This window comes from Carcharodon carcharias, chromosome 20 (assembly GCF_017639515.1).
Source record: "Carcharodon carcharias isolate sCarCar2 chromosome 20, sCarCar2.pri, whole genome shotgun sequence".
Classification (NCBI taxonomy): domain Eukaryota; kingdom Metazoa; phylum Chordata; class Chondrichthyes; order Lamniformes; family Lamnidae; genus Carcharodon; species Carcharodon carcharias.
This window is the reverse complement of record NC_054486.1, coordinates 18,963,394-18,989,845: the sequence shown is the minus strand read 5'-3', so window position 1 is coordinate 18,989,845 and position 26,452 is coordinate 18,963,394. Positions and strand designations below refer to the sequence as shown.

General features: G+C 39.2%; 1 protein-coding gene across 6 annotated transcripts in view; it reads right to left on the bottom strand.

Annotated features, from left to right (window-relative positions):
* Positions 1 to 26,452, bottom strand: part of pcnx1 (pecanex 1) — a 296,740-nt gene that overhangs the window by 186,637 nt on the left and 83,651 nt on the right. For 5 of the 6 annotated variants that reach the window (XM_041214599.1, XM_041214600.1, XM_041214597.1 and 2 more), the window contains exons 3-4: positions 18,845 to 18,950; positions 3,309 to 3,348 (exon numbers count right to left, since the gene is read on the bottom strand). In XM_041214599.1, coding sequence (XP_041070533.1) covers positions 3,309 to 3,348; positions 18,845 to 18,950 — 146 coding nt within the window. Of the gene's footprint in view, positions 1 to 3,308; positions 3,349 to 18,844; positions 18,951 to 24,257; positions 24,337 to 26,452 lie in introns of all 6 variants that reach the window. The other variant, XM_041214601.1, reaches the window with a different exon arrangement.

Sequence of the window (26,452 nt, the reverse complement as noted above, 5' to 3'; positions counted from 1 at the left end):
GCATTAATTCTCCAATGCATTGAGTCAGTACATAACGTTGATTTGGAGCTTCAAAACAGCACAAGTAATTGGGAGGCAGTAGTCCATAATCACAGTGTGCTTATACTGTACAGAACCCTATCACATCTTGCTCCGGAGATTACTAAGAGAAAGAATGGATTTAAAAGTACACATGGGAATTTTAAATTTGAGAATGTCAATGTAGTTCAGCGAGGATGGATTCATCGATGAGAGGGACTTGGTGCAGGATAGGATATGGACAGATGTTTTGGATAAGCTGAAGTTTATGAGGACAGGGAGCCATCCAGGACAGCTTTAGAATAAAAACAGAAAATGTTGGAAATGCTCAATATGGCAGCATCTGTGGAGAAAGAAACAGAGGTAACATGTCAGGTTAAGAACCTTGCTTCAGAACTGAGGGAAGACAGAAATGTAATATGCTTTAAGCAAGTGAAAGGTGGGCGGGGGAAAAGAACCAGAGGGAAAGTCTGTGATAGGTTGGAGGGCAGGAAAGGTTAACTGATAAAAGATTTCATTGCACAAAAAGCAAAGGGAGTGGTAATAGTTGCAGTAAAGATACAAAACATTTGTCCAGAGTGGATGCAGAATAATAAATCATCATGCTCAAAAGCAGAGACATGAAAAACAAGGTTAAGACTGTTAAATGCAAAAAAAAATGAAGCAAAATGGAGGGACAAGAATTTACGTCTGAAATTGTCGAAGCCAACTTTGAGTCCAGAAAACTGTGAAGTCCTTAATCTAAAAGTGAGGCGCTGTTCCTCAAGTTTGCATTGAGCTTCAGTAGAACATTGCAACAGGCCAAGTTAACAGAGATTTAAAGGTGAGAACAGGGTGGAGAATTAAAATGACAGGCCACCAGAAGCTCGGGGTCATACCTGCAGACTAGCGAGGTGCTCAGCGAAGCAGTCACCCAATCTGCATTTGGTCTCCCCAATGTTGAGAGTGCAATATGACTAGCAAACACAATAAAGTAAATTGAAAGAAGTGCATGTAAATGGCTGCTTTATCTGAGAGGAGTGACTGGGGCCTTGGACAGTGAGAAGAGAGTAGGTAAAAGGACAGTTGTTACATCTCCTCTGTTTGCAAAGGAGGATGCCATGGGAAGGGATCAAGGTGTTAGGGGTGTCTCAGGGGTGGACCAGGATGTCGCTGAGGGGCTGGTCCCTTTGGAATGCTGCCAGGGGAGGGGAAGATGTGTTTGGTAGTGGCATCATGCTGGAGGTGGTAGGAATGGTGGAGGAAGATCTATTGGATGCAGAGACTGGTGGGGTGGAAGGTGAGGGCAAGGGGAACCCTATCGTGGTTCTGGGAAGGGGTGAGAGCAGAAGTGTAGGAGATGGATTGCACATGGGTGAGGTCCCTGTCAATCAAAGTGGGGTGGGGCAGGGCGGTGGGGTGGGAAACGTTGTTTGGGAGTCCTCGGTTGGGGAGAAAGGGAGCTATATCAGAAGCAGTGGTGTGAAACAGATGTGTCGGAGATGGAGAAACTGGGAAAATGGAATGGAGTCCTTACAGCACTCTTTTGTTTTAAAGCTTTGAATAATTGAGCTTGATGACAGATATGGGTGACAGCTTTATGTGCAAATGGGCTTCTGTAAAGGTGAATTCCAGCCATGTTAGATGCAGTAGGCAGTTTTTGGGACAGATACAACAAGGGGCTTAAACATAGTTCAGTATTGAATAGGATACCAAGGTTGCTTTTGCCTGACATAGTAGCCATAAAAGGTGAAATTAGAATTGGCAAAAAAGGTACTAAGTTTTCAGGGGAAGAAAATGGCTTCAATCTTGCCCATTCTTAACTGAATGATATTGGAGCTGAACCAAGATTAAATGTTGAAAAAGCAATCTGACAAAACAAAGAGTGGAAGGGGCAAGACAAGTGGTGAAGGAGTACAACTGGGTGCCATCAGGATATATGTGGAAGTTGACCCCATGTTTGCAGATGTCGCCAAAGGGCACCATGTACGTAAGGAAGAAGGGGCCAAGCAGAGATCCTTGAGGGACTAACACAGAAACATAAACTCCTGAGCAGACAGTGACAGGATAAGAAGGGAAGTCATTGCTGGAGGTGTCTGACTATGATCAGACAGATAAGTGGGACGAAGTGAGGCAGTCCCACTGAAATGGGGGAAGGTGGCGAGGTCAACAAGCTCAATGACTACAGAACAATAAGGACAGATAATGCACCATGGTCACAATTATAGAAGATGACAATTGTCCAGGGCCATTTAGGTACTGTAGCAGTGGCAGAAAATCAAAGGCAGAATTTGGGAAAGATGGGCACAGAGTTAGGTGGAGTCAATGCTTTAAAGCTTTTTTAAGAGAAAAAGGTGGCTTGAGATGGTGTTGAGAATTTGCAAGGACAAAAAGGTCAAGGACACTGGAAGAATGCCCCTTTGAATAATACCCTGGTGTCTTTTAACGTCCTCCTGAAATGAAGTCTTATTTTAATTTTTCAATCAAAGGATGATACTTTTGCATTACTTTTCCAGTACTGCACTAGAGTAACAACCTACATTATGTACTTTCACTTCTGAGTCACAAGGTTCTGGTTTAGGTCCTCCCCCAGCGTGTAAGTACAATGAAATGACCAATAATAACTCCTGTTCCATTAACTGAAACCAAGAGTTTAAATTCCATCAGGTATTTTGACAGTGTAAAACTCCATAGCACCGTATCTTAACAGTCAATCTGTTTAAAATTTCAAGAAAAAACCCCCCACAAAATAATGGTAAACCAAAGGAAACTGATCTCCCAAAGAGTAATTCATGTAAACAGACTGGTGATTGTTGAAAGCCTGCACGCAAAACTTTTCCATTCCTATTGAGGACACAATTCAGGAAGCAGGCCTTCGTGTCAAACTGCCTTCAGGGATTCATGAGACCAATCACATACATTCACGTTCTGCCTGTTCCTAAATATACTGGGTTCAGAGCAGTAGACCAGTGCTAAATTTAAACAGCATTGTAAGTTCTGCCTCGCAGTTACTATCTCCTTCCAGTCTTTTGCTTTAAATTGCAGTTAAAATTAATGTATCAAGGCATTTGATTTATGGTTCCAGTTTTTGCTAACATCTTGCAAAAAGGATCAAAGTAATTCACGAATTCACAGAGTCAAAAATTCAATATGCTTATTTTTAGGTCACTCATGAGCTGGGCATCAGTACTGCGTAAGCAAACTATTACACATTGCTTCAGTACAATTCAGTGAGGAATTTAATTCTGGAACATTCAATGTTACTAGGTAAATTTAAAAAACCTCAACTCATTAGACTGCAGATCTCATACCTTTGATGCTCGCTGTTGCTCCAAGGTGAGGCGGCACAACCTGTTAACAAAGGAGTGGAAATAATTAAAAAGGTATAAACTTCATAATTCAGGTTTGTTGCCGTATATCAAATTCAGTTGTTAAGAATAAGACACTTCAGCTTAAACACTATAAATAAATCCAAGATTGTAAAGACAGCATTTCCTGGATGGAGATCAATATAATCAATGCACATTTTAAAGAAAAAGCTATGCGCTCTTTCAGTTACAGGGATTGATCTCATTGATTCTAAAAAAGGTTTGCTCTTGAAGCTATTTACAGTCTTAAATTTGAAAGAATATATTTATTTTGAGTTTTCACTATGCATATGGAGCAGAAAATGTTGGAAAATGGTGCTATATTTCAGTGCCCTCCCTACCTTGCCCCTCAATTTTTAGTACCAGATTCAAATATTCCCAGAGCAAGTACAACCCCTTTTTAGATTGCCTCAATTGTATCTTGTTACGATAGAATAATAGTTTTCATATTTTTTGGGTTTATTGTAAAGTAGGTTTATGGGTCCGAGTACAGTTGGGTCTGTGTGATTTAATTATATTTAGAGTCAGGCAGGCTGCAAGCTTGGGGTTATCAGAAGAAGCTAGGTGTAGAAATGGGTTTGAAATGCTAATGAGTAAACATGGATGTTGGCTTAGCCTGTAAAGTGTGATGGGAATTTGCATTTTCAGATAAGTGAAGGGATAGTTTGGATTTCAAAGGGATGTTACTCTGTTTACAACTAGCCAGATCAACAAGGCTAAGGAGTACATTTATTTTTCCCAAAGGTTACTGACAATATTGGCAACGTGAATGTTTTTATGTTATGGGAAAGGTACCATTCCAAAGACATATGGAACAATATAATTTACATATTAAAGAGAGAGAAACATATATAAAAGGAAAATAAAAATCTACGTGAGGGGAGGGCCATGTAAGATCTAACAGGAGTGTGAGAAACAGTCTTCAAGATGCATCCAGCCATTTGTGCATAAGTCAGCTGTGTCCAATAACTGAAGCTGGAGAAAACCATTTGGAATTCCACTGTCAAGTGGGTGCTGTGTTAATTTACTGATTTTTTTTTCATCTAAAATCTATTTTGGACTGCTACTTTAAAAGGGGTGTGTAACTGGGAGTCAGATTAATTAAGAATTTTAGGATTTGTTATAGTATTAAGTAATTGTAGTCTTATGCACGTGCTTGAAATCTTTTATTTTGTTAATAAATATTTTAATTTAATTTTTAAAATCCCTAAATGTCTTGGTGGACTCATTACTTCTGAATTCAATGCACATCTCCTTGTAATAAATACAAATTGCAAAACCGGTGTGATAGTGGGACCAGGTTTCCCTTGTGGATTTGGTCCACCTGGCACACATCATCTGCCACATCATAACAATCCACATGAAATTTCCTGGCATTTCCCACATTCAAATATCTTGTTCATATGCACACCCTAATGCCAAAAATAAACTGGCATCTTTAATCTGCGATGAGCACTGGCCCAGATTTTGTGGTCAGTGTCAAACAAACGCACCAGCCATTCATTACATTTGCCCACAGAAAGTCTGTAGGCTTTAACACTGAAACTTGTGATTAAAAATCCGTTTAGGTGCAGCACCCTCCACAGGGGAACTTCGACTTGTATAAACAGGGAAAGCGACTGGGTATCATCTTAAACAATCAGATTGAAGCAGCTTTACTGAAATGCGCAAAGTCTGAACAAGGAAGTGTCTGTTTGAATATTTAATTAAATGTCAAATTTAATATGAAAAAGTGAAATGAAGAGAGGGAAAGAAAGATGGAATTAAGCGGGGGTCCAAAAGTAACAGAAAGAAAACGTTAACAAATTTTTTCTTTTAGATTTCCAACAAAATTAAAATCTGAAGGAACGAGACCCATATTTATAAAAGTTAATTTTCAGTGCCAGGGAGGTTTCTTTGTAGTAATTAAGACTTAGCACGCTACTAAAAATTTACTTAGGCTGGAATGGACAAGCCCTAAATTTTTTTAGCGAGTTCAGTAGCTATATATTAAACAAGCACAGCAACTTAATGTCCTTTCACGTGATTCAATGTTGAATTTTTAGGTGTGATACCGTTATAGTGAAACTTCTGGAGGATCAAGGCAACTGTGCCGACTATTTCCTGATTTCCACGTTTAACTGAACACCTGTGACGATTGGAGATTGCTACCCAACTTGCGCTTTATTAATTGTGAGTACTAAAAGTCTCACTGTTATTTTTACCACAAAATCCCAGACCAAACTATTCTTCCCAAGCTATTCTCCAAAATGGCAGCATGTGCTGGGAGACACTGAGTATAAACAGCTGCATGGAACCTAAAACTTCTGTCAATATCACGAAATAAATGAAGGATGCACTTGAACAGATGAACTCAACAAACCTTTTTCATTATTGAACAGTTCATTTACTTTGTGGTTAAGTACTATTTTAACAAAGTTAGCATTTTTTAAATGAAGTTATGTGGACAAGGAGGCAAAAAAGATTGAAAATCTGGAAAATCAAGGTACAACTTGATCAAAAGCTTTAAACAACATTATGGGTACCGTAGATCATGGCATGTAAGTCGATTTTTGAAGCCTCCAAAAACAGGGGCCAACTTATACGCTCAATATAAAATGTGAACTATTGGTGTGAACGTATGTTCTGGTGGTTGCCATTTTGAAATGTGAATAAAAAACATAGCCCCAGTGATTCATATTAAATTAATGCAGCACAGTTTATTGAATAAATTAGATGTACAAAGATACCTTTAACCACAATCGAGGTGTTTCAAAACTGTCAAATTTATTGCCTTCGGCTTCCAAATAAAGAGCTCATCGAATTCATTGAGTCACTTTGGCTACACAATCATCCTAAGGGTCCCACTCTGGATCAGATGTGGGGTTTTGACTTTCAGAATCATCCCTCCACAACAAATTATCTTCCTATCTATGCACTGAATTGGATAGTCCTTTTTTGAATCATCCAATGATACTTAGTAGACTAACAGCATCCAATGGATTTGATGACAAAACCGCACAAAACATTAAGCAGGGCAGCGCGCATATTTCCACTTTTTGTGAAGTTTATGTTTTCCCGTCTATTCCATCTGGCATGAACATGATCCCTGAATAGCTTGTTGAGGTGCATATCTAAAGGTTGAACTATGGATGTTAGACCTCCTAGTATAACTACAATGTGGGTGTTATTTCTTCCCAGGCACCCTTTGATCTCATTGGTTATATGGGATCTGAACATATCCCACACTAAATCTGCATTCCTTACATAGGCCACTTGCTGGAGATCAGAAATAAAATCAAAAAATGCTCGGAATGCTCAACAGGTCAGGCAACATCAATGGAGACAGAAACAGATCCATGACATTTCATCAGCACCTTATAGGTTACACTAAATCATTGAGTACAAGAATCACTTCAGAAAGATCAACATGGTGTAGGTGGAATATGTCTCCAGTTTAATTTACTGTATACTTAAAATAATTTTTATTTAAAACAAGTCTTCACTCAAGTATAAAACACAAAGTAAAAAAAAGTTGAAGCTATTTATACCAAAGTATTCTGTGGAAGAGCAGAAGGCTCCTCTATACCATAGCAAAGTTGTCCCAAGTCATTTTGATAGGACTTAGTGCTCGTTAAGAATAGCATACTCTTGCTACCTACGGTATCCAATACTAAGTCAGGTGTAGCACAATTGTTTCATCTCAGTGTGGTGGAAGTGAAAACCTAAAGCGAGGAATACAAGACCTGTACAGATAACAATGAAAATGGCTTCTAAAATACTACATTCGGAGTTTGTCTGCAGAAGGTGCCACAATTCAACAACTGCATTCAAGAGATGGCAGTAGAAATGCTAAAGATTGAAAGGGTGGCAATTTAAAGTCCTGTTTTCTGGCATAGCAGTAATGTTATTGGGCTAGTAATCCAGACAGCCAGGCTAATGTTCTGGAGATAAAAGTTCACATCCTACAATGGCAACTTGGGGAAATTAAATTCAATTAATAATAAATCTGAAATTAAAAGCAACTCTCAGTAATGATAACTATGAAATTACCAGATTGTCATAAAAAACCCATCTGGTTGACTAACGTCCTTTGGGGAAGGAAATCTGCCATCCTTACCCAGTCTGGCTTATGTGTGATTCCAGGCCCACAGCAACATGGTTGGCTCTTAACTACCCTCTGAAATGACCCAGCTAGCCACCCGGTTGTATCAAACCACTGAAAAGCACTATGAGCTTGCCTACACCAGACGGACTGCTGTGTTTCAAGGCAGCAGTTCACCACCACTTTCTCAAGGACAACTGGGGATGGACAATAAATGCCATTGGTCCTCACAACCCATGATTGAATTTAGAAAGATTTTTAATAGGCATCTTCTTCTACTTCACAGTTGCTTGTATGGCAATTTTTAATTTTAACTAAACTCTTAATTTAACTTGGAAGATGAATGTGAATAGCAGCCAAAGTTTTTTTTCCTTAAACCTCTAGCGATCAAGATGAGGGCTTCAGTACTGAAGATTGAATACTTTTCCCATCCCTCCCTCATACTAGGATCCAGCACTCTCTGTTAAGTACTGTGCAGGCTAGATACAGAGTAAATCTCTTTCAAACCAGAAGTAACTCCAACAACATGAATCCCCTCCAGCCTCATGGTCCCTGTCAAAAAGTCAGTCACTTTACTATCATCATGCGCTGAATTTCATACAGCTCTCGGTCAAAGGCTTCTGATCATTATGAATGGATTGAGACTGCCTCAATGTCATTTCATCCATAATTCTTACAGCTAAGGGGCACAGATGACTTTCATCCAGTCTAGGCTTCAAAATCCATTCATGCTTAAGACACTGATGGCTGTCAATTGGCAACGATGGAAGCAGCAATACATACAAAAACAATTGGAAAATTAAGCCAAAAAGAGATGAAAACAAAACTGCTTTGAAGATTCTAAACTCTCAGATTTCTGGAAGGAGTAAATGCTATTGAAAATATCCCTGAAACCATGAATATGGAACACCCACAATTATGGAGAAAATATGAAAACAAATGAAAAACAAAATAAGATCGACATAAGCGGGGGTCGGGGGGAGCACAAGAATGGAAAAGGAGTGAAATCGAGGTAATGTGCATTACACTCTTTTGTAAAGGAAAGCCACATAGAAAGACAAGGAAATGAGCATGAGTACTACTTGCTCTGAATGTCACAGAAATAACTTTTACTCAATGATACTGATATTTAACTGCTGTTGCACCAAATTTAATACATCAATGACAAATATCTAAAAAGAGAGCATTTTGTGTGGAAAATGCTTTCAAAGCAAACAGATTTTGATTCCCAAAACAACAATACACTTGGGAGGGCTTCTTCTGAGTTCTTTTGTCTCCGGAAGAAGCACCCATAATAACTGCAGGAACAAAATCAATCAACAAATACCTGGCCTAGTGAAAAATGACTGTAAAAGCTTTATAGCTGGGAATTTTAAGAAACATAAAAGCACCAGGAATCCATGTCAAATGAACTGGCTGCACCGAAAGCTGCTTTGGCAACATACAGCAAGTGGCGATCAATGGGCAAGAATCTGTGTCGGTGCCAATGACGTGGAAATTTAAATGAATCTCAAATGTGGTTACACAATTCAGAAGTTATATACTGAAGGGTATTTATTGTATTTTGGTTGGTTTTGCCAGGTGGTAAATGTGAAGGAAATTAGAACTGAAATTGGTCTGGACAAATAAAATAGATGGATCACTGAATGACGGTTACACTGCTAGATACACAAAAGTATCACCTTGTATTTAAAAGAGAAAACATTAAATATGAAGGACCAAATGGATCAGTCACATTTCAAATGGAACCAGCAGATACATGGGAACACCACCATCTATTTGGAAGTTCCTCTCCAAGCCACTCACCATCCTGACTAGGAAATATATTGCCATTCCTTCACTGTCACTGGGTCAAAATCCTGGAGCTCCATTCCTAACAGCATTGTGGGTGTACCTATACCACACGGGCTGCAGCGGTTCAAGAAGACAGCTCACCACCACCTTCTCAAGGGCAATTAAGGATGGGCAATAAATGCTGGCCTAGCCAGTGATGCCCACATACCATGAATGAATAATTCCATCGGCAAAACTGCAGAAGCAGAAGCATTCAGTTCACTGGGCTACTCACCAAGACTGAAATCATCTGAAAGCTTTTTGAAATTACATTGAACCAAGCTATTTTAAAGCAATAGAACTCATTGGTGTAGCCACATTCTTCGCCTGAATGTTGTTGCACATACATCTGAAAGGACCAAGGCACACTGAAAGGATTCAAAGACGACATACGGCATACTTTCCTTTATTAGCCGAGGCATAGAAAATTAAAGCAGGGAGGTTATGCTCGAACTATATAAAACACTAGTTGGGCCACTGCTGGAGTACTGCGTCCAGTTCTTATCACCACATTACGGGAAGGACATGATCATGCTAGGGGAGCTACACAGGAGATTCATGAGGATGTTGCCAAAGATGGGGAATTTTAACTATGTGGAAAAATTGAATAGGCTGGATTGTTTTCTTTGGTAGGGATGCAGCTGAGAGGAGATTTAATTGAGATCTATAAAATTATAAGGGGCCTAGATAGAGTGGATAGAAGGGTTTTCTTCCCCTAGCAGAGGTGTCAATAACCAGGGGGCATCGCTTTAATGTTACTGATAGAAGATTAGAGGGAAGTTGAGGATAGAGGTGGTCTGGAGCTCACTAAAACTGTGGTGGAAGCAGAAACACTCATTGCATCTACAAATACATGGATATGCACCTCTTTTCACTTGAGGGGAAAAAAAGAAAGTAGGAAATAAGATCCAGCCTTTAAAATGATGCAAGGTTCAAATAATGCAAATGTAAGCAGGTAATACAAGTTCAGGTGTTATCACAGGTAAAATTAAAACCGAATTACTATAGTTACCCTCTCTCCTAAAGAATTGTAAATTATAAGATGAACAGAGATGAGAGGGGCAATTTAGACAATTTTATCCTGTATTTATCTTGTATCCTGTACAGAATTAAAAAATTTAAAACTCAGAACAGTTGACAAACAGCTTCAAAAACTTACATGGCAATCTTCCAAAATGGTCCCGATTCAGGAACTGTCCCCTTGAATTGAAAAACTGATGTCATTCATTATTTTAGAAAGGTAGGTGTAATAAACTAGGAAATTATAGGCCTGTAAATCTAACATCTGTTTTAGGGAAATTACTAAAATCTGTTAATAGGGACAGCTTGACTCAGCACTTGAACAACTATAAACTCATTAGAGAGAGCCAGCATGGATTTGTCAAGGACGAGTAATGTCTAACTAACTTTCACGATGCAGCTACATGGTGGATAATGTCTATGGATGTTATTTATGTGGGATTCCAGAAGAAATTCGACAAGATTCCAGATAAGAGACGGTTATGAAAAATGGAATTAGAGGCAAGCTACTGGCATGGGTAGGGAATTGGTTAGGAGCTAAGAGACAGAGTAGGAATAACAGATATGTACTCAAATTGGCAGGTTTGACCATTGGTATTCTCCAGATATGTGTACTGGGGCCTCAGTTTTTTGCTATGTTTCTAAAAGATGGTAAAATAAAAAAATGTAGATGGAAGTAGAAAGCTGCAAATGGGCATTGACAGATTGGCTTCAAGTATGAGGTCATCCACTTTAAACCTAAGGAAGATAGATAAAGAGCATTTTCTAAATAGTGAAAAGTAGGAGGAACAGAGATTTAGTGGTCCAAAAATAGAAATCAGTAAAAGATAGTGGACAGGTACAAAAGTAATCAAAAAGGCTAATTTAATGTTGCCCTTTATCTCAAGGGGCTGGACTTCAAAATAACTGGAAGTTAAGTTATATAAACCTGTGGTGAGACCCCATTTAAAGTATGGAGTTCAGTTCTGGGCACCACGCCTTCGGAAGAATTTACAGGCCTTGCAGAGGCTGCAGAACAGAATCATCAGAAAATTACCTGGACTAAAAGGGTAAAATTATGAGCACAGGTTGCACAGTGGAGGCCTGCTTCCTTGCCCTATACCTGATATGGAGTGGTGCCCCTCAAGCAATATCACCAATTGCCTCTTTCTAAACTATTTCTAAGTTTGTCGGTGTGAGTACAGTCAGTTATTCAAACCTTTCAAACACTTTGGGTAACCAATACCAAAGTAAATTCCCTCCTGAGGCATACAAAGATCACTGCAGTTAACACAAGACCCAAGTGAATTACAGATGATCCCAAAATCAGTTGACTTTTCTTTTAGCCCATTTAAACAGTCTCCTGCAAAGCTAAAACAGTTGGCAACTATGCTGCCCTTATTTCTTTTCCTGTTCGTTCTCCCTTTTTTTAAAATTGTGTGTAATTCTTTTGAAAGGCTGACAAATTGAGAAAAATGGATAATGATGATCAAACCAAAAGGGCCATGATGGTTTTTTTTTATTTGTTCATGTGGGCAACACCAGCAAGACCAACATTTAGAGTCAGAGTCATTACAGCACAGGAGGTTACTTGGCCCATTGAGTTCATGCTGGATCTTTGAGCAATACAGCCAGTCCCATTCCACCTCTTTATCCCTGAAGCCCTGCAAATTTATTTCCCTGAAGAGTCCATCCAATTTTCTTTTGAAATCATTGATCATCTCTACTTGCGCCACCTTCACAGGCAGAGTTCCAGGCTATTACCACTCACTGCAATAAAAATTCTTCCTCACAACCCAGTTGCATCTCTTGCCAAAACCTTAAATCTATGTCCCCTAGTCCTTGTACAATCAACTAATGGGATCAGCCATTTCATATGACATGGAGTGAATTAAATTGGCTGAAGACTGGCATTCACATTGGTGGGGACCTCAGGAGGAGGCCAAGATGGATCATGCACTCAGCACTTCTGGCTGAAGACTGCTGCAAATATCGTTGTGTATTCGGCACTGATTTACTAGACTTTGCCATTATTAAGAATGGGAATGTTTGCAGTGCCTCTTTTTCCAATTGAGGATCATTATTTTTGCTCATCAGAAAGGGCTTTCATGTGGCTCAAATAACTTTCTTACTTTGTCCACCTTGAGTTAGCAATTGATTAAATGCTTGTAATATTGTGGCTGGTTAGAGATGACAAATGTGACTATGGAGCACAGTGAAATGTCCACATTACACCACATCCCAGTTCAAAGGAGCAAAACTTAGTGAAGCAAACTGCACAGATAAAAGGCCAGCAATGTCCAAAGGCAAATTCCAGTATAAGGATCTTTGTTGTATTTCTTGTATTAACACTGATTATGCCAGTTATGCCAGTTACACAGAAAATGAAATAAGCCATTTCCAACATCCACAGTAAGCTGCAAACAAAATACAAGATATTGGCCCAAGCTTGGTGCAAAGATTTTGATAGGCAAGTACCATTTCTAGGGACCACACTGGCAAGTGATCCTAACAATGCATATTTGTTCATTGCTCTGTTGACACATTTTACTAAAACCACAACCAACATAGCTGGGAACAAGAGCATGCAATTATGTTTAGTGGAATAAACAATCCAGCTTACCAAGTGATAAGATTATTTTTTTTTAAAGTTTTTTAAAATCGCTTATATGTTATCAAATAAGGGGTGAATAGCAGAATTGATTAAAGATCCTTGGTGTGTTTGGAGCCTGTATGTGCATGTATGTTTGCAACACCAAACGGCAAAATCATACAAACACATTGTTCAGGATTTTGCAGTTATAACAATGACAAAATAGTCAGCACTCACTGTCATTACAACTGTGAAACCGCTATGAACTTCTGGCGTCTGTGCATATGCAGTTAAATGTGAAAACCCAGAACTTGCTGTCAGTGATTTCCCAACCTCTCCACAAGGCTGAAGTCCCCGCAGATGGAAACCTTTAGAATTCACTTGAACTGACATGAACTTCCATATTTAATGCTCCAATCCCAGGGCAAAACTCTCCCAAAATATTACACCTTATTGAACGAAGTGTAGCTGGGTTTTTAAACAACATACAAAAGTCATAATTACTGCTGAATAACCAGTGTGCCTTGGACAACTAGTTTTCTATTTGAGGAATGATAAATTTCTCCATTATAAGGTTTATTTTTTTAATAATTTTTTTTTCACATTTATGAGATTTCAGCTTGCACCTTTATCTCATGTGTAAGTCCTAATCCTTATTGTGTTCTCTGTAAAGAAGTGAAGGATAACCACTGTATTTGACTTCCTGGTTTGCTCTGTGTGAGAATTCTTTAAAGTGATTTGGCTGCTTGACTTGCTTGATGACATCTTTGTTGCTGGGAGCTGAAGGTCCCCTACAGTTGATGCCAGATTTAAATTAACTGCAGGAAGGGGGAAGGTCCATGCCACAGAGATTGCTAGATCTTTTTCAGGAGCTTTCTACCAGGTCAGTGGTGAACACTAGCACATTGCCGCTGACCACAAAATCCAGGCCATCATGACCCAAAATTCTGAGGTTTATACACAACTTTGGCATGGGCTCGATGGACCAAATAACCTTCATTCCCTGCTGTATGATCTCCTTGGCTCATTCTCAGCTAGAAAAACAACTATCCATAATACAATGTCACAGGTAACATATTTAAATGCATCACTTTTTGCTGTCCTGGTAGAATTTTGTTAAATAATTTAATCTGTATCCCTTTTGATAGTTTTCATGTTGAATGCTGCAAGCTGTTGCAATGTTATCTAAAGAAGAAAATGTGAAATCTCAAAGGTTATGACATAATTATTGTTATTGTAACGCAAGTTTCATTGTGTGCCAAAAGTTGGCACAAGTTTTATATTTCCGAGTCTATTTCTCATACCATATTTGTTCCTTTGGATTGTATTTGCAAATACCTGCCAAAATTTCTACTCCCCATTCACGTGGGAAAACCCCATGATACATTGCATACTATCTCATCCATTTGTGCACTGAAGCAAAACTCGTGCTTGGTGGAGATAACGTGAAAAAATATTATGAGGCAATTGAAAAATGATTTAGCAGGCTGAGCAGCATGAAGAGAGGCCAAAACACCAACTGTACAAAATGTGATGATGGTCAACTACATCCAACATGATGGAAGGTGTCATCAACAATGCTATCAAGTGGCACTTATAAAGTATTAACTTGCTCACCAATGCTCAGTTTGGGTTCCTACAGGGCCACTCAGCTCCTGGACTCATTTACAGCCTTGGTCCAAACATGGACAAAAGACTTGAATTCAAGAGGTGAAGTGAGAGTGACTTGACCTTAAGGCAGCACTTGACTGTGTGTGACATCAAGAAGCCCTAGCAAAATTAAGATCAGTGGGAGGGGGGGGAAATTCTTCACTCATTGGAGTCATGCCAAGCACTAAAGGAAGATGATTGTAGTCATTGGAGGACAATCATCTCAGCCCCAGGATATCACTGAAGAGTTCCTCAGGGTAGTGTCCTGGGCCCAACCATCTTTAGCTGCTTCATCAATAACCTTACCTCCATCATAAGGTCAAAAGTGGAGATGTCTGCTGAAGACTCCACAGTGCTCAGTACCATTTGCAATTCCTCAGGTGCTGGACCAGTCCATGTTCATATGCAGCAAAGCCTGGACAACATTTGGGCTTGGGCTGATAAGTGGCAAGTAACATTTGCGCCACACAAGTGCAAAGACCACCTCCAAAATGACAGAATCTCACCATCTCCACTTGACAGTTAGCAGCATTAGCATCGCTGAATCCTTGTGCCCCACCCCACCCCTCCACCACTATCAACATCCTGGGGTTACCATTGACCAGAAAACTACAAGACCAGGTCAGAGGCTGGGAATTCAGCACTGAGTAACTCACTTGTTGACTCTCCAAAGCCTGTCCGCCAACTAAAAGGCATGTGATGGAATACTCACCACTTGCCTGAATGAATGCAACTCCAACAACATTGAAGAAGTTCGGCACCACCCAGGGCAAAGCAGCCCACTTGATCAACACCCCATCCACCACTTTTAACATTCACTCCCTCAACCACCAACACAGTGGCAGCGGTGTGTGTACTTTATTCAAGATGCACTGCACAACTCAGTAAGGCTCCTTCGGCAGCTTCTACCAAACTCATGACCTCAAACACCGGGAAAGACAAGGGTAGCAGATGCAGGGAACACAACCATGCCACAAATCATCCTGACTTGGAAATATATCACCGTTCCTTCAGTGTTGCTGAGTCAAAATTCTGTAACTTCCTAACAACATTGGTGTACTTACACCAGATGGACTGCAGCAGTTCAAGAAGGCAGCTTACCACCACCTTCTCAAGGGTACTTAGGGATGAGCAACAAATGTTGGCCTTGCCAACAATGCGCACATCTCATGAAAGAATATTTTTTTAAATCTTCTCTATAAATGCTAATTTCCAATTTTGCTTCCTCCACTAAGACACCAAAATCTTGGTCACTCTGTGTCAAGAAATTCTTCTTCACGTTTGTTGCAAAGTTCTCTTTTACGAAAAATGTAACCTATACTTCCTTGTTCTAGCATCCTGGCAAACCACGTTGTTTGATGTCTTACATACATCTAACAAGTCTTTGCAGTGATCTCCTGCCTCCAATAAATTAATTCTTTGATGATGGGGATTGATCTCATGGCTCATTTCTGTACAGACTGCATGGTCCAAATGTTTCTCCTATGCATTGGTGCCAAAACTGAACACAATTTAAGGTGAGATCTGGTGTTTGCACTTTAGTTTTAGCATGACATCACTGAACATACTCAAATGACTTCACATAGCAATTATGTTTATTAACTTACACAAAACATGGATAAGTTAATGTATGGATACGAACACAACTAGAGATTACAAGGATAAATAGAAGCATAAATGATTGAATACTCAATAGAACGCTATGATTTGTTCTGCAGAACCGCCGAAACTTCATCTGTAGAGTATAGCTGGAAGTACCATAGCAGCCATCTCATTCCATATTTTCTGATGATATTGCAGGTAATATTTCACTTTTGAAGTCTCAACATTATAAACCAATTTATTCTAATTTTATAACTTTTATTTTTATCCCTTGTCAAATACAAATTGGTCTGTTCTTTTTTCTGGAGTTCAGGGAAAAAAACTCCGAAATCAGCTTCAGCAAATGCCTGCTTTCTTCACTCAAAACTAGAGCAAAATGTTCATTAGAAAGTTATGCGTTTAAATCAGTTTTGGGAAAGGCAAAGAAGTTATTTTCAGTAAATGAATACTTAAAACCTGCCTTCACCAAATCTAATGGTAAAATAATTTGAGTGTCAAGAGCTGCGTCATCATTGCTCAGATTAATTGACACAGCATCAGCTGCCATTTGTGGAAAAAAGTTACAAACTTCTGCCATTCATACCATTCATTGCATAAAGTGTTTCCTAACTGCACTCCTGAAAGACCAGTCTCTAATTCTTAGACTATAGCCTATAGGCTTCCCATCCAGTAAAACTAATTTCTCCCCGTCTACCCTATCTGTTCCCTTAATATCTTGAAACCCTTGAACAACTCATCCCTTAACCTCCTAAATTCTAAGAAACACAACCCTAGATTTTTAAAATCTCTTCCTCAAACTTAGCCTTTAGAGTCCAGGTATCATTCTGGTAAATCTACGTTGCATTCCCCCCAAGGTCAATATATCTTCCTGGAGGAGAGGTGTCCAGATCTGCTCGCAGTACTCCAAATGTGGTTTAAGCAAGGTTTTGTGCAGCATGACTTCTACCTCTTGTGTTACAGCCCTCCAGATATAAAGACCAGCATTCCACTGGCCTTTTTAAATTATTTTCTGTACATGGATCCCCAAGTCTATTCGAGCTTCCACTTTTTCTAACTTTTCGCTATTTTGAAAGGATTTTGTTCGATCTTTTAGGAGTCCAAAGTACATGACCCATCACTTGCTACACAAAAATCCATTTGTTAGTTTTTTCCATTTGCTTAATCTGTTAATATCTCCTTGAAAATTTTACGCCTCCATCTAGACTGCTTACAATGCTGCCTAACTTTGTGTCATCAGAAAACTTCAATGTGGTTTTCTATACCATCATCTAAGCAGTTAATAAATGGTGCATAGTTGAGGGCCCAACACAGATCACAGGGCACCACAAGTCACATTCTGCCAATTAGAATACCTGCTATTACCCCTACACCCTGTCTCCCACTGTAGCCACTGTTGTTGTCATGTAGAAAACATGGTGGGGCAATTTGTGTGACGCAAGGTCCCACAAACAGCATGTGATAATGACTTGACAATCTCTTTTAGTGATTTGGCTGAAGGATAAACATTAGCAGAACACCGAAATGAACTATAGTTTTTCCACTAATTCCCTGAGCTTCAACTTCTGTTAACGCAACTCCTCCAGGAAGGTAATCATCTAAAACTTGTCATAGCAATTCCCTATTTTTGATTTTAAAACTTTTGTTCAGGAAATTTTCAACAGGCAAATAAAGAACTACAAAACACATACCCAAATTACAAAGGTGACAAACAAGATGACAAGCTAATCATTTCTAGATTCAGTATATAATTATGTAGATAATTATCAGGATGTGTTCATGTTCAGAATTGACATTAACAATTTTGTAGTTAAAATGGTAATGTATGCAAGACATTTTGTCTCATTTTAACACTGTTGTTACCTTGACTCGTGGGACAAGTAAATTGATTAGTGGGTGCAGTTTCCAGACCTTTTCTTTCCCCAAATGTGTATAATATAACCTCTAACACCATTAAGCAAAAAAATTATAAACCAAGAGATGAGTCATATAGTTGTTTTGTAGTACAGAACTTGAATATTGCTGAAGAAAGAGACATGCTATCAAAGCTTTTCGTCTTGCACCCATCAAGACAGGTTCATCTGACGCTGCTATCAGAGTCCACTTGCAAACCAATCAGCACTCTCTTTTCATGCAGTATAAATTGTTGTACCCTTAACAATTTGGTATTCTTGTGAATTGTCCTGATGAGTGCAAGACAAAAAACATCGATAGCATGTCTCTTTTCAGCAACACAAAAGAATTATACTGGATTCGAAACATTAACTCAGTTTCTCTCTCCATAGATGCTGCCAGACCTGCTGAGTTTTTCCAGCATTTTTTGTTTTATTTCAGATCTTCACAGTATTTTGTTTCTATTTTGCCACAGGACTTCATTTTTGTCAGATCCGCCATTTTTGAATTTAGACTCGGAGATACTCTGGAGATGATATTCCTTAACTGACGTATTAAATTTGTAAAAAGCAATTCAAAAAGTTATTTGAAAAGTGGAACAAGAAAAATGTTAGGACAAAGTTCTTTTGATTTTGAATTTTACGGCTATGTTTATGATATGTAGTTTGTTTATTGTGCAGAATTAAGTCTTTTTAATTGAAAGTTTCTTGAGTTTGCAACAAAACTGCTGTTCTGACGTTTGGCTAGGAAATTCTTGAACCAAAGCAAAAAAGTAGCAACAGTTTTAAGCAGCAGTCACTGCTCGCAGCAACAATATGTTAACAGTACCTGGTGGTTGCTGTCCAAACCAGCGTAGGAATTGCGTGAACTGCAGCCAACTGGAGGTGTAGCTTCCCGTACAAACTCAGTCATCTCTATTCCACCTCCTGGGTCACTGTAAATTAAATACAGGCAATTGAGGAATTTGAAGACAACTAAAGAAAAATTATGCCAACATGGCTCTTGTCAAGTAAAGTTTTGATTGAAACTTGTCCACAACAGAGCAACAGACACTTTGCAAAATTATTGTTCATTTCTTTGGTGTCCTGCCAATATTTATCCTTCAGCCAACTCACTGAAAAGAGATTGTCAAGTCATTATCACATGGTGTTTGTGAGACCATGGTACATGCAAATTGTCCACTATGTTTCCTACATTACAACTGTGTTTGCACCTCAAAATTACTTCATTGACTGGAAACTACTTTGGGATATTGTGAAGTGATGAAAGACACTACATGAACACAAGTCTGCTCTTTGTTCCTTCCATACTTCATTTGTTTCTATCTATCACAAAATCCACCCTTGACTCATCTGTCCTTGCTAATTACCACTCCCTTTACATTCCCTTTACATTCCAAATTCCTTGAACATGTTGTCACCTCCTAAATCTATGCTCACCTTTCCTACAATTCCATGTTTGAATACCTCTAATCAGGTTTCCAAAACTGCAAGAGTACTGAAACACCCTTACAGAATCATATGATGGTATCAGGAAATAATACAGGAGACTATTTGGCCCTTCTGGTCCAGGCCAGTTCCTACAAAGAGGTAGTCCCACTCCCCTACTCTTTTCTTTTGTTATTTTGCTAATCAGCTTAAATCTGTGCCCTCTGGTTTTTGGCCTATAAAAGTCACTGGAAATCGTTTCTCTTCATTTACTACATCTTTATGATTTTAAGCATCTTTCATCAAAGTCACAAGTGACAATGTGTTTCTGTGACTGTGGAAACCTATTCCTGCACATCTTTCTAAATGTGTCTGCCACCTTTGATACAGTTGACCATGCCATCCTCCTCCGACGCTTCCCCTCCATTATTCAGCCGTGTGAGGCTTTCCTCACTTGGTTCTATTCTTATCTATCCAGTCGTAGCCAGAGAATCATCTGCAATAGTTTTTCCTCCCATTCCCACACTGTTACCAGTCCAGCAAAGATCTATCTTTGGCCCCCTTCTGTTACTCACCTACATGCATCCACAAGATGACATTATCCAAAAACATGTCACACTCTGCATGTATGCTGACAACAACTAGCACTACCTCACAATATCTTGTCCCAAACTCTCCACTGTCACATATTTGTCACATTGCTTGCTCAGCATCTACTACTGGATAGATAAGCAGAAATTTCCTTCAGCTAAATATTGGGAAGACCAAAACTATTGCCTTAGGTCCCAGCCAAAGTCCTTGCTCTGCAACCACTGACTCCATCCATCTCTACAGCAATTGTTGAGGCTGCTCCAGACTGTTTGCAACCTTGATGTCATACATAACCCCGAGATGAACTTTCAACCACATATCCATTCACATCAAGACCACCTTCTTGCAACTCTGTAATATCTCCTGGCTTCACCCCTACCTAAGCTCATCTGCTGTTGACACCATTATCCATGCATTTTTTACCTCTAGATTTGATTATTCCAATGCTCTCCTGGGCAACCTCCCACCCTCAACCTTGCATAATCTTAAACTCATCAATAACTCTGCTGCCTGCATCCTAACTCGCACCAAATACCATTCACACTTCGCTCCAGGGCTCGCTGACTCACACTGGCTTCTGTGCAGCAACGTCTCAATTTTAAAATGTTCATCCTTTTCAGATCCCTCCATGGCCTCACACCTTCCTACCTCTATAATCTCTTCCAACCTTTCCTCATTCAAATCTCAATGCTCCTCCAATTCTGGCCACTTGAGCATTCCCAATTATCAGCATTCCACCATTGGCAGCCATATCTTCAGCTGCTCAAGGCCTGAAGTTCAGGAGCTCCCTTCTTAAACCTCTCCACTTCTCTACCCATCTCTCCTCCTTTAAGACATTCCTTAAAACCTGTTTGGCCAATCTTTTGGTCATCATCCTAATATCTCCTTATGTAGCTTGGTGTGAAATTTTGTTTGAAAACAGTCCTAAGAAGCACTTGGGATGTTTTACTACTTTGAACACGCTGTACTCGTGCAAGTTCGGAATATAGAAACAAAGGAGTAGGAGGAGGCCATTCAGCCCAATGAGCCTGCTCTGCCATTCAACACCATCATGGCTGATCATCCACATCAATGCCTTTTTCGCACACTACCCCTTTATGTCATTCACATTTAGAAATCTGTCAATCTCCGCTTTAAACATAAGCAATGACTGAGTTTCCACAGCTCTCTGCGATAGAGAATTCCGAAGATTTACAACCCTCTGAGTAAAGAAATTTCTCTTCACCTCAGTCCTAAGTGGCTTCTTCCTTATTTTGAAATAATGTCCCCTGGTTCTAGACTCCCTAACAAGGAGAAACAGTTTACCAGCATCTCCCTGCCTATTCCTTTAAGTATTTTGCAGGTTTCAATGAGATCATCTTTCATTCTTGAAAACTCTGGAGAACACAGGCCCAATTTCCCCAATCTCTCTTCATAGGACAGCGCCACCATCTCAGGGACAAGTTTGGTGAACTTTCGCTGTACTCCTATGGCAATAATATTCTTCCTAAGGTTAGGGGACCAAAACTGCACAGTACTCCAGATGCAATCTAACCAAGGTGCTATACAATTGAAGTAAGACTTCGCTATTCCTGTATTCAAATTCTCTTGTGACAAAGGCCATTGGGCTTCCTAATTGCTCACTGCACTTGCATGTTAGCTTTCAGTGACTTACTGGCAAAGACACCTGTGCCCCTTTGTAAATTTACACTTTCTAATCTCTCATCATTTAAGAAATACTCTGCACATTTGCTCTTCCTACCAAAGGGGATAACCTCACATTTTTCCACGTTATATTTCATCTGCCATGTTCGTGCCCACTCATCAAGTCTGTCCAAATCCCCTGAAAGCTGCTTTGCATCTTCCTTACAACACATATTCCCATCTAGTTTTGTGTCATCCACGAACTTGGAAATATTACATTTGGTCCCTACATCCAAACCATTGTTATATATTGTGAACAACTGGGGCCCAAATGCTGATCCTTACGGTACCCCAAAATGATAGAATCATACACAAATTCTAAAATGGAAACATAATGTTTAGCCCAACCAGTCAGTGTTGATGTTTAGTTGCTGCACGAGCTGCAGATCCAAACCCATGTGCCTACTGTGTGCCCTTGTCCCTTTATCACCTTATGATTCAACTACCTATCTAACTTATTTTTAACTGTCAACATGGTCATTGATCTATTTAATAACTATGATAGAAGATTATGAGGCCGTGGAATTTGCCCAGTAAAAACATTTCTCCAGCTCATGTCCTAACTCCCTCAGATTTGATCTTATGACCATGTCCTCCTATTCACAAATCTTCAAACACTGGGAACAGTTAGTTTCAGACTGTTATATCCCATTCTTCAGAATACAAAAGACATCTATCAACTGACACTCTTATCTTGTTTTGAATGAAAGCAAGTCAACTTTTCAGTCTTTCGTTGCATTTGAATTTCCTCAAACGCTTCCAAATCCAAGTGAATCTATGCTGCACCCTTGCTACTATCTCAGAATCCTTCCGATAGTATGAAAGCTAAAACTGCACATGCTACTCCAACTGCAGTCTTACCAAAGCTTTACATAAATGCTTTAAAAAGGACTCAACTTTTATATTCTATACATCTTGCCATAAAACCCAGTATTCCATTAGCTTTTCATAGCCTTATGCTCTTGAGGTGCTGTAGTTAATATTTTGTGAACTGTACTTCAAAATCTCACTGCTCTTCCAAGCCCAAAACATAAACAGCACTTCTAGTTGTTACCTAAATATATTACCTCACAGACTATGACAGTAAATTACATCCATCATTTTTTAGCCCAACTCACTATCGATAATCACTTGCAGCTTCCTTTGGTCCTCAGAATTATTCACTATGCCTTCTGTTGCATTGTATATAAGTTTGGACATCACTCACTCTAGCCATATAATCAAATAACTGATGTATACAGAAGAGGCTCCTGTGGAACACTGTTAGTCACATCTAACCACTTTGAGAAACTGCTTTTAACTACTCTCTCTTTACTCCATTCTAACCGTTTTTTAATTCCAATTTACTAGCCTCCCCCATCTCCTTACCCCTTAATCTCAAATTGCCTCCCATCTGATGCCACATGGCAAAGGAAATCAAGGTAGAACTACTTTTTGTAAGAAGTAATTCCCCATATCACTCACTGCAAGGAAAATTGCAAATGTTTCCCCTACCATTTGGAGATCTCAACTTTTATTTCCAGCCTCAAGGAGACATCTCTTCTGTCCTTAATTTCTCTCAATATCCCTCGTTTCAACCCATGTGTCCTGGAGCAGCTTCATTCATTTGAATATGAACTGGTACTGATCATGATTTTGAGCCAAAACAACATATTAAAATATGTAGTGATTTCTTTCAAAGAGATTGCATTCTAAATTCCTTCAACTGTTTAATTTGCATATGTTTAAATGCAATATTTAATACAGGCTGCAGAATGACCTAATAATTATCGGCATGTTCTTTCTTAATAACTTGAAGGAATGACAGCATACTTGTTAATTTTTCAATGTGAATATCATCTGGCATCTATCTGGAACACACAGACAACTAACACTTGCACAATCAAACCCAGAGCTTCTTTTGTAACCATTCTCAAGCACAATTAATACACAGTTAATTTCAACAAGACTCAAGTTTCTGTTGCTAAATGAGCAGCTAGGTAGCCATGCTCCCAACCTCTGCCATTACCTATTTTAGTAGGATGGTAGGAGGTCTAAACTGCTACTTTAGCAGAGTGTGCCAATCTAATATTTGCGCTCTTGTGCGCAGAGATGCCACAGCTATTAATCCACATTTTTCAAAGCATCAACTCATTGCTCAGTGTGGAGGAAACAGCCCTCCAATGCCCCACTTTATGATACTGAGTATTAAGGTTGCAATACTCAACATCATCAAGTTGTCCCTAAATAAGTCACATACAATATTTTTAAAATTGCCAATTACATCTTGCATACATATATAAAAAATCTACAGGTAATTTCAAGGAAGAAATCTAATCTGGGAATGATTCTCAAAATTGCTTAAGTTTTGAGAGCGTGAACATCCTCATATTCCAAATTCCTTATGTTTAAACAGTGCTGTCGTAGGGTTGGTGCAAAGCAAGAATCAGGCACTTTCACATGAGCAGAGGTTAAAGGTTGGGGGTGTGGTGAGAGGTTGGGAGTGATGGTGTGGCGTGGGGAATCATGGGACCAAGTTACCATGGGCCATTTTCACACACCTTGTGCCCAGCTTGACAGCATTGATAGAGGCCTGGCAGCTTGTCCTCTTGGCTGGTGAAGGTGCATGGCAGGGAAAATCTGTGCAGGGAAAAGGGGAGAAAAACAAATTACAAAACACAGCGGATCAAGCTTCACCTGTTGTGGTTGAATGATGTAATTTGAAACCTTTGATTGTTAAAGAAAGAACTTTCATTTATCTAGTACCTTTCATGACCTCAGGTCATCCCTTACCCCTTCACAGCCAATTAAGTATTTTTAAATCTAAAACAAGGAACACAGTAGCTGATTTGTGCACTGCAAGTTAATGGCTTGATAACCCATTTATGCAATGTTGGTCAAGGGGTAGATGTTGGCCAGGACACCAGGGGAACTCCACTGTTAGTAGCAATCTTTAAATGCTGCATTTAAGTGTCAGATGACATGCTTAAATCCATGGACTGGGGCTTGAACCCATGGGCTTCCTACTCAAGAGACAAGAGCACTACCATTAAGGCTAACTGTGGAAGCAACTAGTAACTTCAAAATGTAAGTAGTGCCCCAATTTTTTGGCAAAGTGAAAATATTTTAGGCTTATGGGTGGAAACGACTATCCCGTTATTGCTTCTACAGCAGGTGGAAACACAGAATTGAATTCCATACAGTGGAATACAATCCTGACTTTACACTGCCACAGTCCCTTGGTCTGAATCCAAGCCAGACTGATGGGATATAAACCTGTCTCCAACAGCTGGAAAGATCTGAAGTAAAATGAGTTTGTGGCAATAATGTCAGTCCTAATCCCAGTGAATGTGAGTTTACAACACAGCGCTACCCATAACTTTTATTTAGCTGCTTAAATCGCCAGAAGGACAAAACCACATTTTGGAAAGGGAGATATTTATTCTCAACGTGAAATAGTTCCTCATGTACTTAAAATGTTTAAAAACTTAGATAAAGCTTATTGTATTTGTTCTTACTGGATAACCACTGTTAATTTCAGGAGGCTTTCTGAAGAGCTGCCATTTTGGGTGTTAGAGGCAGGAAAGGGCTGATCTGTTGACATAGGCAGCTAGAAAGCAAGCTACTCTCAGCATTCATCCTAGCTTTCTGGATACAAAACCTATTTTTACCAAAGTGCCATTTATTTATTAATAATCCAACAAAACACTGCCAGCCCTTATATACAAATATAGGCTATGCTACATTACATCAATGCCATTTTATATCTATACTCTTTGTATTAGCATTCATTGCAGCAATTATAAAATATTCGATGGTCAATGTGAGTAAAAGTTGCATTGGTACAGTACCATTAATGTGGTAAGAACATCCCTGTGAAGTACATTACCTTTCACAAAGAAAGGCTAGGTGACTGAAACAAGGCAAAAACAAGAGGTATCTGCATTAAAAAAAGTAAATATCCTCAGTTTCTTTCTATATTTCCTCATTTCCACTGTTATGCACCAACTATTGCCAAAAGGAGGAGTTAGGAACATGCTTCCAGTTCTTTGTTAATGTTGCTCTAAGTTGCATAAGAGCTACTCAAGTCGAGCATAATTCTTTTGATTTTCCATCATTCCTTGTGGAGCAATGTTGGATTTGATTCAGTTCCACAGCAGCACAGCTGATGTATGGAATTCAGCAAGAGTCAAATTGATCCTTGTATCATGGTTTACTAGCAGGATGCACTGATGCTCCAATATGCTCTTCCACACAAAAGACATATCTGGGAGTAAGCTAAAAAAGGTGCACAACAATTTACCAAATATGAAAATCAACTAAGAAAATGTCTCATGGAGATATAAATATATATATATATATATATATATATTGTGTTCAGGTAGATTTGAAGCAGTGGTGAATCCATTGGCCCTAGCATAAAACTTCTCCCAAAATTGGATGCACTGTACTTGAAACCAGGAAAGATGCAGACAGCAGAATTTACTGAGTTTATACCAGTAAAAAGTTTCAGGTTTGACAGATTTCTGCTCTGATTCAACGAATAGCTAGTGTAAAAAAGGAATGCAGTTCAATGCACAAATAGTTCCTCTTTATTCCATTGTACTAAACCTAAATTCCACTCTCCTCCTCCTCAGTCCCTCCATCTTCTCTTCCCCAACACCTCTTCATCCACCCTTCCTCCATCATTCCCTCTTCCTTGTGTATTACTGAAGCATGTGGAACTGAAAGGTTCAGGTTCCAACTCAAGTCTACA